Source organism: Somniosus microcephalus, chromosome 3 (assembly GCF_052327205.1).
Source record: "Somniosus microcephalus isolate GS21.2 chromosome 3, FLI_Smic_1.0, whole genome shotgun sequence".
In the NCBI taxonomy this organism is placed as follows: Eukaryota; Metazoa; Chordata; class Chondrichthyes; order Squaliformes; family Somniosidae; genus Somniosus; species Somniosus microcephalus.
The window spans coordinates 33,614,713-33,629,154 of record NC_140989.1 but is presented as its reverse complement, the minus strand read 5'-3'; the positions used below and the strand labels follow the sequence as shown (position 1 = coordinate 33,629,154).

The 14,442-nt window shown below is 44.0% G+C and overlaps 1 protein-coding gene across 10 annotated transcripts in view; it reads left to right on the top strand.

Annotated features, from left to right (window-relative positions):
• Positions 1-14,442, top strand: part of sdccag8 (SHH signaling and ciliogenesis regulator sdccag8) — a 414,689-nt gene that overhangs the window by 4,551 nt on the left and 395,696 nt on the right. For 9 of the 10 annotated variants that reach the window (XM_085979869.1, XM_085979861.1, XM_085979875.1 and 6 more), the window contains exons 2-3: positions 4,165-4,347; positions 6,059-6,141. In XM_085979869.1, coding sequence (XP_085835995.1) covers positions 4,165-4,347; positions 6,059-6,141 — 266 coding nt within the window. Of the gene's footprint in view, positions 1-4,164; positions 4,348-6,058; positions 6,142-14,442 lie in introns of those variants that run through there. The other variant, XM_085979893.1, reaches the window with a different exon arrangement.

Sequence of the window (14,442 nt, the reverse complement as noted above, 5' to 3'; positions counted from 1 at the left end):
TCAATGGACTGGTCAGGTGGGCAGAAAAGTGGCAAATGGAATTCAATCCAGAGAAGTGTGAGGTAATGCATTTGAGGAGGGCGAACAAGGCAAGGGTATACACAATAAGTGGTAGGATACTGAGAAGTGTAGAGGAACAGAGGGACTTTGGAGTGCATGTCCACAGATCACTGAAGGTAGCAGGACAGGTAGATAAGCTGGTTAAGAAGGCATACGGGATGCTTTCCCTTATTAGCCGAGGCTTAGAATATAAGAGCAGGGAGCTTATGCTTGAACTCTATAAAACACTAGTTAAGCCACCGCTAAAGTACTGTGTACAGTTCTGGTCACCACATTACAGGAAAGATGTTATTGCACTGGAGAGGGTTCAGAGAGGATTTACGAGGGTGTTGCCAGGACTGGAGAATTTTAGCTATGAGGAAAGATTGGACAGGCTGGGGTTGTTTTCTTTGGAACAGAGGAGGCTGAGTTGACTTGATTGAGGTGTATAAAATTATGAGGGGCCCAGATAGAGTGGATAGGAAGGACCTATTTCCTTTAGTAGAGAGGTCAATAACCAGGGGACACAGATTTAAAGTAGACGGATTCGAGGGGCGTTGATGAGAAATTTTTTCATTCAGTGGGTGGTGGGGGTCTGGAACTCACCTCCTGAAAGGTGGTAGAAGCAGGAACACTCATCATGTTTTAAAAAGTACTTGGATATGCACTTGAAGTGCCTTAACCTACAAGACTACAGACCAAGAGCTGGAAAGTGGGATTAGGCTGGATAGCTCTTTCTCAGCCGGCATAGACACAATGGGTCAAATGGCCTCCTTCTCTGCCATAAATTTCTATGATGTCCCCCTACTCGCTTCCAATCCCAATTCCTTCTATGTCTGTCCCTGGAAAAACTATTCCCCAATTCACTTACAACTGCACTTTCTAAATCCCAACTGTGTAGCCTTTGGCCCTCTATTCATCACAATGCTTTTGTAGCCGCTGATCTGCTTAACTACTACCTCACGTCCACCTTTGACGCTCTAGTTCCCAAGCAAAACCTTTGCGCTCTCCCATCTCGGTTGATCTCCCAGTATGATCCCATTTTTGTTCCCTGGAGTCCAAGGGTGCAGACTTTATAGAATCATACAGCACAGAAGGAGGCCGTTCAGCCCATCTTGCCTGGCCAGCTCTTTGAAAGAGCTATTCAATTAGTCCCGTTCCCACGCACGTTTTTCCTTTTTAAGTATATATCCAATTTCCTTTTGAAAGTTACTATTGAATCTGCTTTCATCACACTTTTAGGCATTGCATTCCAGATCGTAACAACTCGCTGCATAAAAATTAATTCTCCTCATCTGCCCTCTGGTTCTTTTATCTGGCAGGCAACAGGTTTAGCCATCCAACACCTGGCTGGACCACATCAGGTGCTTTCAGGTACCGATCTCCTCTGCCAAAACTAGCCACTACTCCATGATCCTCCTTGAGAGCAAAGAACCCGCCGCTTCTTTTCTCCACTACCATCCATCTTCATAAACTCTTCTCCCTGGCTCCTCCACTCTCACCTCCAAAAGCACGTGTGAGGACCTTATTCAGCTTCCTCTGCTCCTTCCCTAGCTCTGTCTTTCCACTACCGCTCATCCCCCTCCACTGCTTCTGCATTGTCGGACTACTTGTCCAATATCTAATCTTTTTTGAGTCGCAATTTTTCACCGGTTAAGCATTGGGTAGACTGACATAGTAACATAGGATTAGGAGTGGGCTATTTAGCCCCTCAAGCCTGTTCTGCCATTCAGTCAGATCATGGCTGACCTGTACCTCAACTCCATTTCCCCACCTTTGATCTATACCCCTTTTAATACCCTTGCCTAACAAAAATCTCTCGATCTCGGTCTTGAAAATTTCCATTGTCCCAGCATCCACAACATTATGGCGGAGAGTGTTCCAGATTTCCACTACTCTTTGTGTGGGGGAAAAGTGCATCGAGATCTCCGCGCTCTTCCAATTCTGGCCTCTTGCACACCCCCAATTTTAATCGCTGCACCATTGGCGGCTGTGCTTTCAGCTGCCTTGGCTCTAAGCTCTGGAATTTCCTCCCTATACCTCTCTGCCTCTCTCCTCTCTTTTTAAGATGCTCCTTAAAACCTACCTCTTTGATCAAGCTTTGGGTCACCTGTCCTGATATCTCCTTCTGTGGCTCGGTGTCAACAATGTTTTTTATTGATACCGCTCTTGTTAAGTGCTTCGGGACATTTTACTACATTAAATGCACTATATAAATATACGTTGTTGTTGATTTCACTTCTGAATGGCCTAGCCCTAATTTTAAGATTCTGCACTTCCCTACATTGAACACCATTTGTTACAGTTTTGCCCACTCGCTTAACTTGTCTATGCCCCTTGGTAACTTCCTGCTCCCATCTGCACAACTTACTGTGCTTTCTAACTTAGTATCATCTGAAAACTTGGATATACGACTCCCTTTTCCTTCATCCACATTGATATATATGGTGAAAAACTGAGGCCATCGTCTTTGTTGCCGATTCTGGCCATTGTTTTGTGCCAAACCAGACTGTTTGCAATCTAGGCAACCTATTTGAAACCAAGTTAAGTGTTTGACCTGATAGCTTCTGCATCACAAAGACCACCTTCATAACATTGCCAGCCTCCACCCCAACATTAGCTCATCTGCAGATGAAACCCTCTGCATGCTTTTGTCATTTCCAATCTTGACTATTCCAATACTCCTCTGACTGACCTCGCATCCTCCACCCTCCAGAAACTTCAGCTCATCAAAACCTCTGATGCCTGTATCCTATCCCACACCAAGTCCTGCTCCTGTTCTTGCTGACCTACATTAGCTCCTGGTTCACAACACCTCCAGATTTGAAATTCTCATCCTCTTGTTTAAATCCCTTCATGGACTTGCCTCACCCCTTCTTACCTCTAACTTCCTCCAGCCCTACAACTCCCTCCCTCCCCACCCCACACTCTGTATTCCTCCAAATCTGGGCATTTGTGCACCTCCCTCCCTTTGCCCACCATTAGCAGCTGTCCCTTCAATACCACTCCTAAAGCTAATGGCAGTGTTTCCACCCTCTCTCTACACTAGCAAGGAATTCCTGTTTTGACAAGAATTCCTACTTACAGTATTCGGAGGCTGGAATCGCTACCATTGGTGTTGAGGACATTGAAGGGAGAGAGAGCCAGTTCAGTCCAGTCTACTAGCAGCCAGATCCTGCTAGGAGTGGGAGTGAGGGGAAAGGGGTCCAATTTTTCTGCTGATTTTTGTCAGCAAACTGCCAAATGCATTGTTGATATGCAATGCTGATAATTGGCATGTATGGCAGCGAAGCTCCATTGTAGCCCTTGGCTTACTCTGCTGCCTCTATACCTGGTCTAGCAGTTGGCCCGAATGGCTGGGGCTGTTGCCGATTAGCCAAACTGAAATCGCAGCAGACAAAGATATTCACTGTCTCCCAGACCTTGTGGTTTGCCAACCAGGAACCTGTGCTGTCCAGCAAGGAAGGACCTGTTTCTAGGAAGTCTCTGCAGGGAGTGGGGTGGGGTTAGATTGCCAGCATATATGTCATCCTGACCATTGTAAAGCCCTTTCCTGTTCTCCTGACTTTCATGGTGTTATTTTTAGGGTTCAAGCAGCCTGGAGGAGCGGTGCCAGGACTGTGCCATTTTGGAAGCCCATTTTCTATATGGTGGCTTTCTGTGACTCCAGAGCTCTTGCAAGATCTCTAGTCCAAATTTTAATCGGAAGAAAAGCAGGAAATGCACACTTGCGTGGGGGGGCGGGGGGGGGGAATCGTTCTTTATTTCTCTTTGTATTTATCCATCTTTACTGGAATGAAGACTAGAATCTCACTGTCATGTCAGTCTTAGTGCCTTGGAAATGTGATGACTATAAATGCAAGTTGTTGTTGTTGAGTGGGCAGTCTGGCACATGGGTGATTAAACCAAGCTTTTTTCTATCTCTCACCTTTTGTTAAATTTAACATGCTCCCTATGGTATGATGAAGAATGGTGACAAAAGAGCAAAGTCCTTTCACACTGTTCAAACATGTGCTTTCTTTATCTGTAAATCAAACTGATTGTAAAGATGTTTTGCGTTGCAGATCATGTACATTTGTCCATTCTGTTTTTCTGAAATTACCATTTTACTACTATTGCTTGCAGAAAGGGCCACCAAAAGCATCCAGAAACTGAAGTGTACTCTGGAAGGAAAACTTCAGGTAGAATCCTCTGAGCCGTCTTCAGTGGGCGGCCTTGACACTGTCCAGCAAAACTCAGTGAGTCGCCAAGAGAGGGGACAGAGTCACGGTGAAGTGGCGTGGCAAGAGTTGCAACACAGTCATGCAGGTGACCACTGATTAAAATTTATTACTGAATTTGTTTTTATAGGCTGAAATATGTCTTTTTGGGGAGGGTTGTAGCTACTGCCTGTAACAGTGTGCTTTGCCTAGCAGCAACATTTATGCCTCCATGTGCACTAGTGTTGCAGGAGTCTGCTGCAGGGACTTCTAAAGTGATTTTTTTGTTGCCTTTTTTAAAATGTTTACTTCCCTTTTTGTAGTTGTCTTTTTAGTGTGCTTTCAAATTCATTTAATTCCGATAACATTTGGTAGGGTTATAATAATGTTTTGAAAATTCCCTATGAGGTAATGGACTGCTTGTTATTTTAATAACAGTTCGAGGGGGAGGTTAGAGGAGAAGAGGAGCCTAGGGATGTCCTTGCTTCCCAGGGTAATTTTGGTTTAGTAGGTGGTTTTGGCAGAGGAAAGTGAGGTACAGTCAAGCTTGACATGGTGGAGCCAAATCTGACAATTGAAACCCAAGCTAGTTGTGCACCTGGTGTGCTCGTTTGTACCCCTCTGATCTAAGGGAGCAAAGATGGAGGTGTATTGAGGAAATGATGAGTGGGAGGCATTGCTTGATTTTCTGGGAGTTGGAGGTGAAGGAATGGTTTAGTGAGTTGACAGCAGCTGTAGTGTCATGGTGAGTGGAGGGCTAAAGGACAGGGAATTGGGAGTTACAGAAAATTAGTGAAGGAGCTAGGGGAAAGATTTTTTCCTAAAGTGAATGTTGAGGGTAATGGGATTGGAGGTTGATAACCGCAACAAGCAAGTGATCAGAGAAATCCTCATCCGTGATCAGGATCTTGCATACAGAGAGACAGGATACAAGAGGATAGCAGTCGAGAGTCTGGGTAGGATTAAGTGCGGTATAGAATGGCAGAGATGAGGAGGCTAGGAGAGTTGAGGTGTAGGTTAAGGAGTCATTTGGTGCCAAGGTAAAGGGGGGATATCTCCGTGGAGAAGTCAGCATGGGGCTTGGCAGAGCGGTACACAACAGGATTTTGAATGAGAGGTGGGAAGGATAGAACAGGGTGAAATGCTTGAAGGCAAGGCAGAAGAGTGAAATGGAGGATAGAGAGTTCATGCCACTCACGAGCAATTACATTGCATTTACTAGGTAATGGATGTGCTTGTCTGACATGCATTACCATGATTTTGGTGCTCAGTTTTTCTTTTGCGATTTGCTGCTTTCTGAATGTTGCAGGTCTTTGCTTTGCAGCGAAGTTGTGTGAAATGATTGGATTATTCCACTGGAAACGTGTCTATGGAAATTCTAATTTAACTGTTAGCCATTCTATTCCAAAGTATCCAAGGTAAACCATAAAAAAGCAAGATACTTCATACCTACTCCCGTATTGTACTTGGTTTACTTGTAGAATAACAAACATAAAATCATAATAGACCTTTGCATAAGGGTCTTTTCCTGGTAACTAGAAAGGTGCTGTAGGATTTTAGTTGTGGGTCAGATGTTGCCTTCAACCTTACTGCAACTGAAAATTACCTAAAATAGAATATGTTGGTATAAATGGCAAAAGCCCTGTAAGATGATCACTTCCATATTTTCCAGTATTCAGGCTGGTGTAGTATTTAACTGATTTCTTGCACGCATATGTGCACTTGCCTATTTTTAGCGTGCAAAGTACACTTTGTGTTCAATGAGCATTGCTAAGGTATTAACATAGACTGTATTAGGTAATATCTTCTTTTTGATACAGTTAACGAGCTCAGAGCCATGTTGCGACAGCAGGAAATAGAAGAAAGGACAAGTTCAACATCCACGACCAGGTTATGTCTCACGGTAATATGCAAGTAAATTGAAGCATATGGATGTTTAAGCAAGCAAGCACAATTTTTACAATAGCAAAATACTGCGGATGCTGGAGATCTGAAGAAGGGTCCCAGACCTGAAACGTTAACTCTGTTTCTCTCTCCACGGATGCTGCCTGGCCTGCTGAGTGCCTCAAACACAAACCTTCGACCATCACCCTCTGCCTTCTGCCACTAAGCCAGTTTTGTATCCAATGTGCCAAGGCACCCTGGATTCCATGGGCTCTTACCTTCTTGACCAGTCTCCTGTGCGGGACTTTATCGAAGGCCTTACTGAAATCCATGTATACCACATCCACTGCGTTACCCTCATCCACACACCTAGTCACCCCCTCAAAAAATTCAATCAAATTAGTCAGACATGATCTTCCCTTGACAAAGCCATGTTGACTATCCCTGATTAATCCTTGCCTCTCCAAGTGGAGACAAATTTTGTCCCTCAGAATTTTTTCCAATAATTTTCCTACCACTGATGTTAGGCTCACTGGCCTGTAGTTCCCCGGTTTTTCCCTACTTCCCTTCTTGAATAATGGTACTACATTAGCGGTTCTCCAGTCCTCTGGCACATCCCCTGTGGCCAGAGAGGTCCTGAATATATGTGTTAGAGCCCCCGCAATCTCTTCCTTTGCCTCACACAGCAGCCTGGGATAAATTTCATCCGGGCCTGGGGATTTATCCATTTTTAGGCCAGCTAAAACCGCCAATACCTCCTCCCTCTCGATGTTAATATGTTCGAGCATATCACAGTCCCCCCGCCCTATTTCTATGTCTACATCGTCCTTCTCCATAGTGAAAACAGATGCAAAAAATTCATTTAGAACCCCTCCTACATCTTCCGGCTCCACACACAGATTGCCACTTTTGTCCCTAATGGGCCCTATTTTTTCCCCTAGTTATCCTCTTACCCTTAATATACTTATAAAACATCTTCGGATTTTCCTTTATTTTGCTCGCCAGTGTTATTTCATGGCCCCTCCTTGATCTCCTAATTTCTTTTTTAAGTATCCCCCTGCACTTTTTGTACTCCTCTAGGGCTTCCTCCGTCTTTAGCCTTTTGTATCTGCCAAAAGCCCTCCTTTTTTTCCTAATCCATTCTCGTATATCCCCTGACATCCAAGGTTCCCTGTGGTTTTTGGAACCACCCTTGACCTTTACGGGACTGGAAGCCTGTGGCCAGTGGGGTACCACAGGGATCGGTGCTGGGTCCCTTGCTGTTTGTGGTCTACATTAATGACTTGGATATGAATGTAAAAGGTATGATCAGTAAGTTCGCGGATGATACAAAAATTGGTGGGGTGGTAAATAGCGAGGAGGGTAGCCTCAGTCTGCAGGACGATATAGATGGGTTGGTCAGATGGGCGGAACAGTGGCAAATGGAATTTAACCCGGAAAAGTGCGAGGTGATGCACTTTGGGGGGACTAACAAGGCAAGGGAATACACAATGAATGGTAAGACCCTAGGCAAGATGGAGGGTCAGAGGGATCTGGGTGTGCAAGTACACAGATCCCTGAAGGCGGCGGAACAGGTGGATAAGGTGGTAAAAAAGGCATATGGGATACTTGCCTTCATTAGCCGAGGCATTGAATATAAGAGCAAGGAGGTTATGATGGAGCTGTATAAAACACTGGTTAGGCCACAGCTGGAATACTGTGTGCAGTTCTGGTCACCACACTACAGGAAGGATGTGATCGCGTTGGAGAGGGTGCAGAGGAGGTTCACCAGGATGTTACCAGGGCTGGAGCGCTTCAGCTATGAAGAGAGACTGGGCAGATTGGGTTTGTTTTCCTTGGAGCAGAGGAGGCTGAGGGGGGACATGATTGAGGTGTACAAAATTATGAGGGGCATAGATAGGATGGATGCTGAGGAGCTTTTTCCCTTAGTAGAGGGGTCAATAACTAGGGGGCATAGATTCAAGGTAAAGGGCGGGAGGTTTAGAGGGGATTTGAGAAAGAACTTTTTCACCCAGAGGGTGGTTGGAGTCTGGAACTCACTGCCTGAAAGGGTTGTGGAGGCAGGAACCCTCACAACATTTAAGAAGCATTTGGATGAGCACTTGAAATGCCACAGCATACAAGGCTACGGACCAAATGCTGGAATATGGGATTAGATTAGACAGGGCTTGATGGCCGGCGCGGACACGATGATGGGCCGAAGGGCCTCTATCCGTGCTGTATAACTCTATGACTAATTTTTACATTAGTTTCACTTGGGTTTTAGACTGCAAATTTTCTGCATTTTCCAAGTGTAAGATTACCAGTTTATATTTACATAATTGGCGTATGGCAGAAAGTCATAAAATTAGTTCAGTACTGGTCTGGTTGCTTCAGCTGTAGAATACTGGATTTTCAATCAAGAAGGTCACGAGTGCACCCTTACCCATCATTCAAATTGGCACATTGGTCCACTAGTTCTAAAGCAAGTCAACAGAGTAATGTGCAGCAAAAGAGAACTTCATCTTGGGGCAAAGGAAGGAAAAACTAGCAGATCTACTTCCCGTCAAAAGGCCAGAATTAGAGGAGCACAGATATCTCGGGAGGGGGGTGGGGGATTGTGGGGCTGAAGGAGATTACAGAGATAGGGAGGGGCGAGGCCACGGAGGGATTTGAAAACAAGGATAAGAATTTTGAAATCAAGGCGTTGCTTAACCGGGAGCCAATGTAGGTCAGCGAGCACAGGGGTGATGGGTGAACGGGACTTGGTGCATTTAACTTATTACCATTACCTCTGCACAGAGCTATAGTTGAACTGAATTTCAGCACCTCTTGGGTCACTACACAGCCATTCTGATACAGCCATTCTGACACACCCACTGAAAACAGAGCCTCAGATCACTGAAGTTCTTTTTACTTGCATTCACTTCAGCCAACAATATTTTCAGCAATTTAAAGGGCTTCTGCGACTGTAAAATACATTAAATACAATTAATACAATAGAATAGTCAGTAATTTGTTACTTATTACAGCATACAATTGTCAACAGCAAAATATATATACTTATTTTTAAAATGCATATTTTTTTTAACTGCATGATTTTAATCTATCATGTAGTTAGGAACAGTACTGCTGAGGGGTCCCTCATGTGGTTAGCAATAGTACTGATTTGAAATAGTGTTGGGATATTATTATGATACGAGTGTTGGGGGGAAAATTTAAATATATGATAAAAACAAATCCAGTCATGATTTTGACTGGATTTATGATTACCAGGAATGAATTCCCACTTCCAACCTCTGTCTTTTCTGCTGTGATCAGGTCTGTAAAAAAAGGTACGGTAATAATCATGGGTGATTTTAATCTCCATATTGATTGGACAAATCAAATTGGCATGGTAGCCTTGGGGCGGAGTTCATAGAGTCTATCCGGGATGGTTTCCTAGAACAGTATGTAATGGAACCAACCAGGGAGCAGGCTATCTTGCATCTGGTACTGTGCAATGAGACAGAATTAATAAATGATCTCATAGTAAAGGATCCTCTAGGAAAGAGTGATCGTAACATGGTTGAATTTCAAATTCAGTTGGAGGGTGAGAAAGTTGTATCTCAACCAGTGTCCTGATTTTAAACAAAGGCAATTACAATGGCATGAGGGCAGAACTGGCTAAAGTGGACTGGAAATATAAATTAAAGGGTAAGACAGTTGAAATGCAGTGGCGGACATTTTAAGGAGATATTTTATAACTGAACAAAAATATATTCCAGTGGGAAAGAAAGATTTTAAGAGATGGGAGCACTGTCCGTGGCTAACTAAGGAAATAAAGGATGGTATCAAATTGAAAATGAAGGCATACAATGTTGCCAAGATTGGTGGGAGGCCAGAGGATTGGGAAATTTTTTAATAACAGCAAAGGATGACTAAAAAAATAATAGAGAGAAGATGAATTATGAGAGTAAACTGGCAAAAATATTGAAACAGAAAGTAAGAGCTTCTACAGGTATATAAAAAGGAAGAGAGTAGCTAAAGTAAACGTTGGTCCCTTAGAGGATGAGAATGGGGAATGGGGAAATGGCAGAGACTCAGAACAAATATTTTGTATCTGTCTTTACCGGTAGAAGACACTAACAGCATCCCAATAATGGACAATCAAGGGGCCACAGGGAGGGGGGAACTAAAGACAATCACTATCACTAAGGAAAAAGTACTTGGTAAAATAATGGGACTAAAAGACGACAAGTCCCCTGGACCAGATGGCCTACATCCCATGGTCTTAAAAGAAGTGGCTGCAGAGATAGTGGATGCATTGGCTGCAATCTACCAAAATTCCCATGACTCTGAAGAGGTCCCAGCGGATTGGAAAACCACAAATGTAACACCCCTATTTAAGAAAGGAGGAAGCCAGAAAGCAGAAAACTATAGACCAGTTAGCCTAACATCTGTCATTGGGAAAATGCTGGAGTCCTTCATTAAGGAAGCAGTAGCAGGGCATTTGGAAAATCATAATGCAGTCAAGCAGAGTCAGCATGGTTTTATGAAAGGGAAATCATGTTTAACAAATTTGCTGCAGTTTTTTGAGGATGTAACGAGCAGTGTGGACAAAGGTGAACCAGTGGATGTGGTGTATTTTGATTTTCAGAAGGCATTTGATAAGGTGCCACATAAAAGGTTACTGCACAAGATAAGAGCTCACGGAGTTGGGGGTAATATATTAGCATGGATAGAGAATTGGCTAACTAACAGAAAGCAGAGACTCGGGATAAATGGGTCATTTTCCGGTTGGCAAACGGTAACTAGTGGGGTGCCACAGGGATCGGTGCTGGGGCCTTAACTATTTACAATCTACATTAACGACTTGGATGAAGGGACCAAGTGTAATGTAGCCAAGTTTGCGGATGATACAAAGATGGGTGGGAAAGCAAGTTGTGCAGAGGACTCAAAGAATCTGCAAAGGGATATAGACAGGCTAAGTGGGTGGGCAAACATTTGGCAGATGGAGTATAATGTGGGAAAGTGTGAGGTTATCCACTTTGGCAGGGAAAATAAAAAAGCAAATTATTATTTAAATGGAGAGAGATTACAAAATGCTACAGTTCAGAGGGACCTGGTGTCCTTGTGCAAGAAACACAAAAAGGTAGCATGCAGGTGCAGCAAGTAATCAAACAGGCAAATGGAATGTTGGCCTTTATTGCAAGGAGGTTGGAGTATAAAAGCAGGGAAGTCCTGCTACAACTGTACAGGGTATTGGTAAGACCACACCTTAAGTACTGCATACAGTTTTGGTCTCCTTATTTAAGGAAGGATATACTTGCATTGGAGGCAGTTCAGAGACGATTCACACATAAGAACATAAGAAATAGGAGCAGGAGTAGGCCATTCGGCCCTTCGAGCCTGCTCCGCCATTCAGTGAGATCATGGCTGATCTTCTGCCTCAATTCCATTCACCGGCCTTATCGCCATATCCCTTGATGCCCTTACTAGTCAGAAATCTATTGACTTCTGTTCTGAATATACCCAATAACTGAGCCTCCACAGCCCTCTGGGGTAGAGAATTCCAAAGATTCACCACCCTCTGTGTGAAGAAATGTCTTCTCATCTCAGTCCTGAATGACCTACCCTTTATCCTGAGGCTGTGGCCCCTGGTTGTAGACTCCCCAGCCAAGGGAAACATTCTCCCAGCATCCACCTTATCAAGCCCTGTAATAATTTTGTATGCTTCAATGAGATCCCCTCTCATTCTTCTGAATTCAAGGCCTAGTTTACTCAATCTCTTCTCGTATGACAGTCCCGCCATCCCAGGAATCAATGACGTGAACCTTTGTTGCACTCCCTCTATGGCAAGTATATCCTTCCTTAGGTAAGGAGACCAAAATTGTACACAGTACTCCAGGTATGGTCTCACCAAGGCCCTATATAATTGGAGTAATTCTTCTTACTCCTGTACTCAAATTCTCTTGTATTGAAGGCCAGCATACCATTTGCCTTCCTAATGGCTTGCTGCACCTGCACATTCACTTTCAATGACTCGTGTACAAGGACAACCAGGACCCTTTGAGCATCTGCATTCCCCAATCTTTCACCATTTCGGAAATACTCTGCCTTTCTGTCTTTTCTACCAAAGTGGATAACTTCACATTTATCCACATTATAATCCATCTGCCATGTTTTCGCCCACTCACTGAGCCTGTCGAGATCTCCTTGAAGCCTCTTCACATCCTCTTCGCAACTGACACTGCCACCTAGCTTTGTGTCATCAGCAAATTTGGAAATGTTACATTTAGTCCCCTCATCCAAATCATTGATATAGATTGTGAATAGCTGGGGCCCAAGTACCGATCCTTGCGGTACCCCACTAGTCAGAACCTGCCATCCTGAAAAAGACCCGTTTATTCCTACTCTTTGTTTTCTGTCTGTTAACCAATTCTCAATCCATGCTTGTATATTACCCCCAATTCCATGTGCCCTAATTTTGTTCACCAACCTCTTGTGTGAAACCTTATCGAAGGCCTTCTGAAAATCCAAATACACCACATCTACCGGTTCCCCTTTGTCTACTTCACTAATTACACCCTCAAAGAACTCCAATAGGTTTGTCAAACAGGATTTCCCTTTCATAAATCCATGTTGACTCTGCCCAATCTTACTATTAGTTTTTAAGTGCCCAGTTATTGCATCCTTTATAATAGATTCCAGCATTTTCCCAACTACTGATGTGAGGCTAACGGGTCTGTAGTTCCCCGTTTTCTCTCTCTCCCTCCTTTCTTAAACAGTGGGGTTACATTTGCTATCCTCCAATCTGCAGGAACCATTCCAGAATCTATAGAATTTTGGAAGATGACAACCAATGCGTCCAATATCCCAATGGCCACCTCTTTCAATACCCTAGGATGTAGGTCATTCGGTCCTTGAGATTTATTGACTTTTAGTCCCATTAATTTTGATAGTATTGTTTTTTTACTAATAATAATTTCTTTAAGTTCCTCATTCTCGCCACACCCTTGGTTTTCTCGTATTTCTGGGAGGTTTTTTGTGTCTTCCTCTGTGAAGACAGAAACAAAGGCCTAGATTTTCAGTGTGCCGTGAGGCAGGCTTTTAGATGTGTGGGGGGGCAAAAATCCTGAATTTGGGGGTCCCGACACCATCCCACCCAAAACCCGCCTCCATGTAAGTTTCAAAGGAGGCGGGTACCCGCCCCGCACTGGGACCCGCCGACCCGAGGCGGGAAGGGATTAGTGCCAATTAACTGCCTGTTAACAGGTAGTTAACAGGCAGTTTTTAGCCTAATCCCTATTTTGAAGGATGTCGTGTGGGATTCCCGACGGCTCCAAACCACGCCAGGTTAGAGCAGGCGGGCTGTCGGGTTGAAGGACTTGGAGGGGTCGAGATGTCGGTGTTCAGGTGAGTGATGGGTGCATGAGTGCAAAGGGAAGTGTGTTTGGTGTGTCTAAAGTGTGTAAAGAAGTTTAAATTACCTGTACTTACCTTAACAGCCTTTCTTCCTCTAGGCGTCGGGAGTCCATCATTCAGCCGGCACTGAAAGCAGAATGGCTGCGATCTGTCAAAAGTGACAGCCTGCAGCTTTCAGTGCCGGTGAGAGTTCTAACTGAGTCTGCGTAGAAGGACTCAGGTTAGAAGTCAGACTGTCAGTGTTTGACAGCTTCAAACAACTGTGAAACACTGATATTTCATCTGTCGGCACGTCTTGACAGATGAAATATCAGTCTGTGACGTCACCTGTTGCCGGGTGGCCCTTAATTGGCCTGCTGAGCCCGCTGGGCGGGCTCAGCAAGATCAATCAAGGGAAAATCGCGTGGATTGGCCGGACGTCGATGGAGGCGGGACTAAAACCCGAAAGTTGTAGTCCCGCCTCCTTCCCAACTGCTGAATGAAAATCCAGCCCAAAGTATTTATTTAATTTCTCTGCCATTTCCTCATTCCCCATTATAAATTCTCCTGTCTCTGACTGTAAAGGACCTACATTTACCTTCGTCAGTCTTTTCCTTTTCACATACCTATAGAAGCTTTTACAATCTGTCTTTATATTTTTCGCTAGTTTGTGCTCATATTCCATTTTCCCTTTATCAATTTCTTGGTCCCCTTTTGCTGATTTCCAAAAAGATCCCAATCCTCAGGCTGACCGCTTTTTCTGGCAACTTTATAAGCTTCCTCCTTTGACTTAATACTAGCTTTAATTTCTTTTGTTAGCCATGGTTGGATCACTTTTCCTTTTGGGTTTTTATGCCCTAGAGGAATATATGTTTGTTGCAAATTATGCATTATTTCCTTGAAGGTTAGCCATTGTATGTCAACCTTCATACCTTTTAGTGTAGTCTCCCAATCT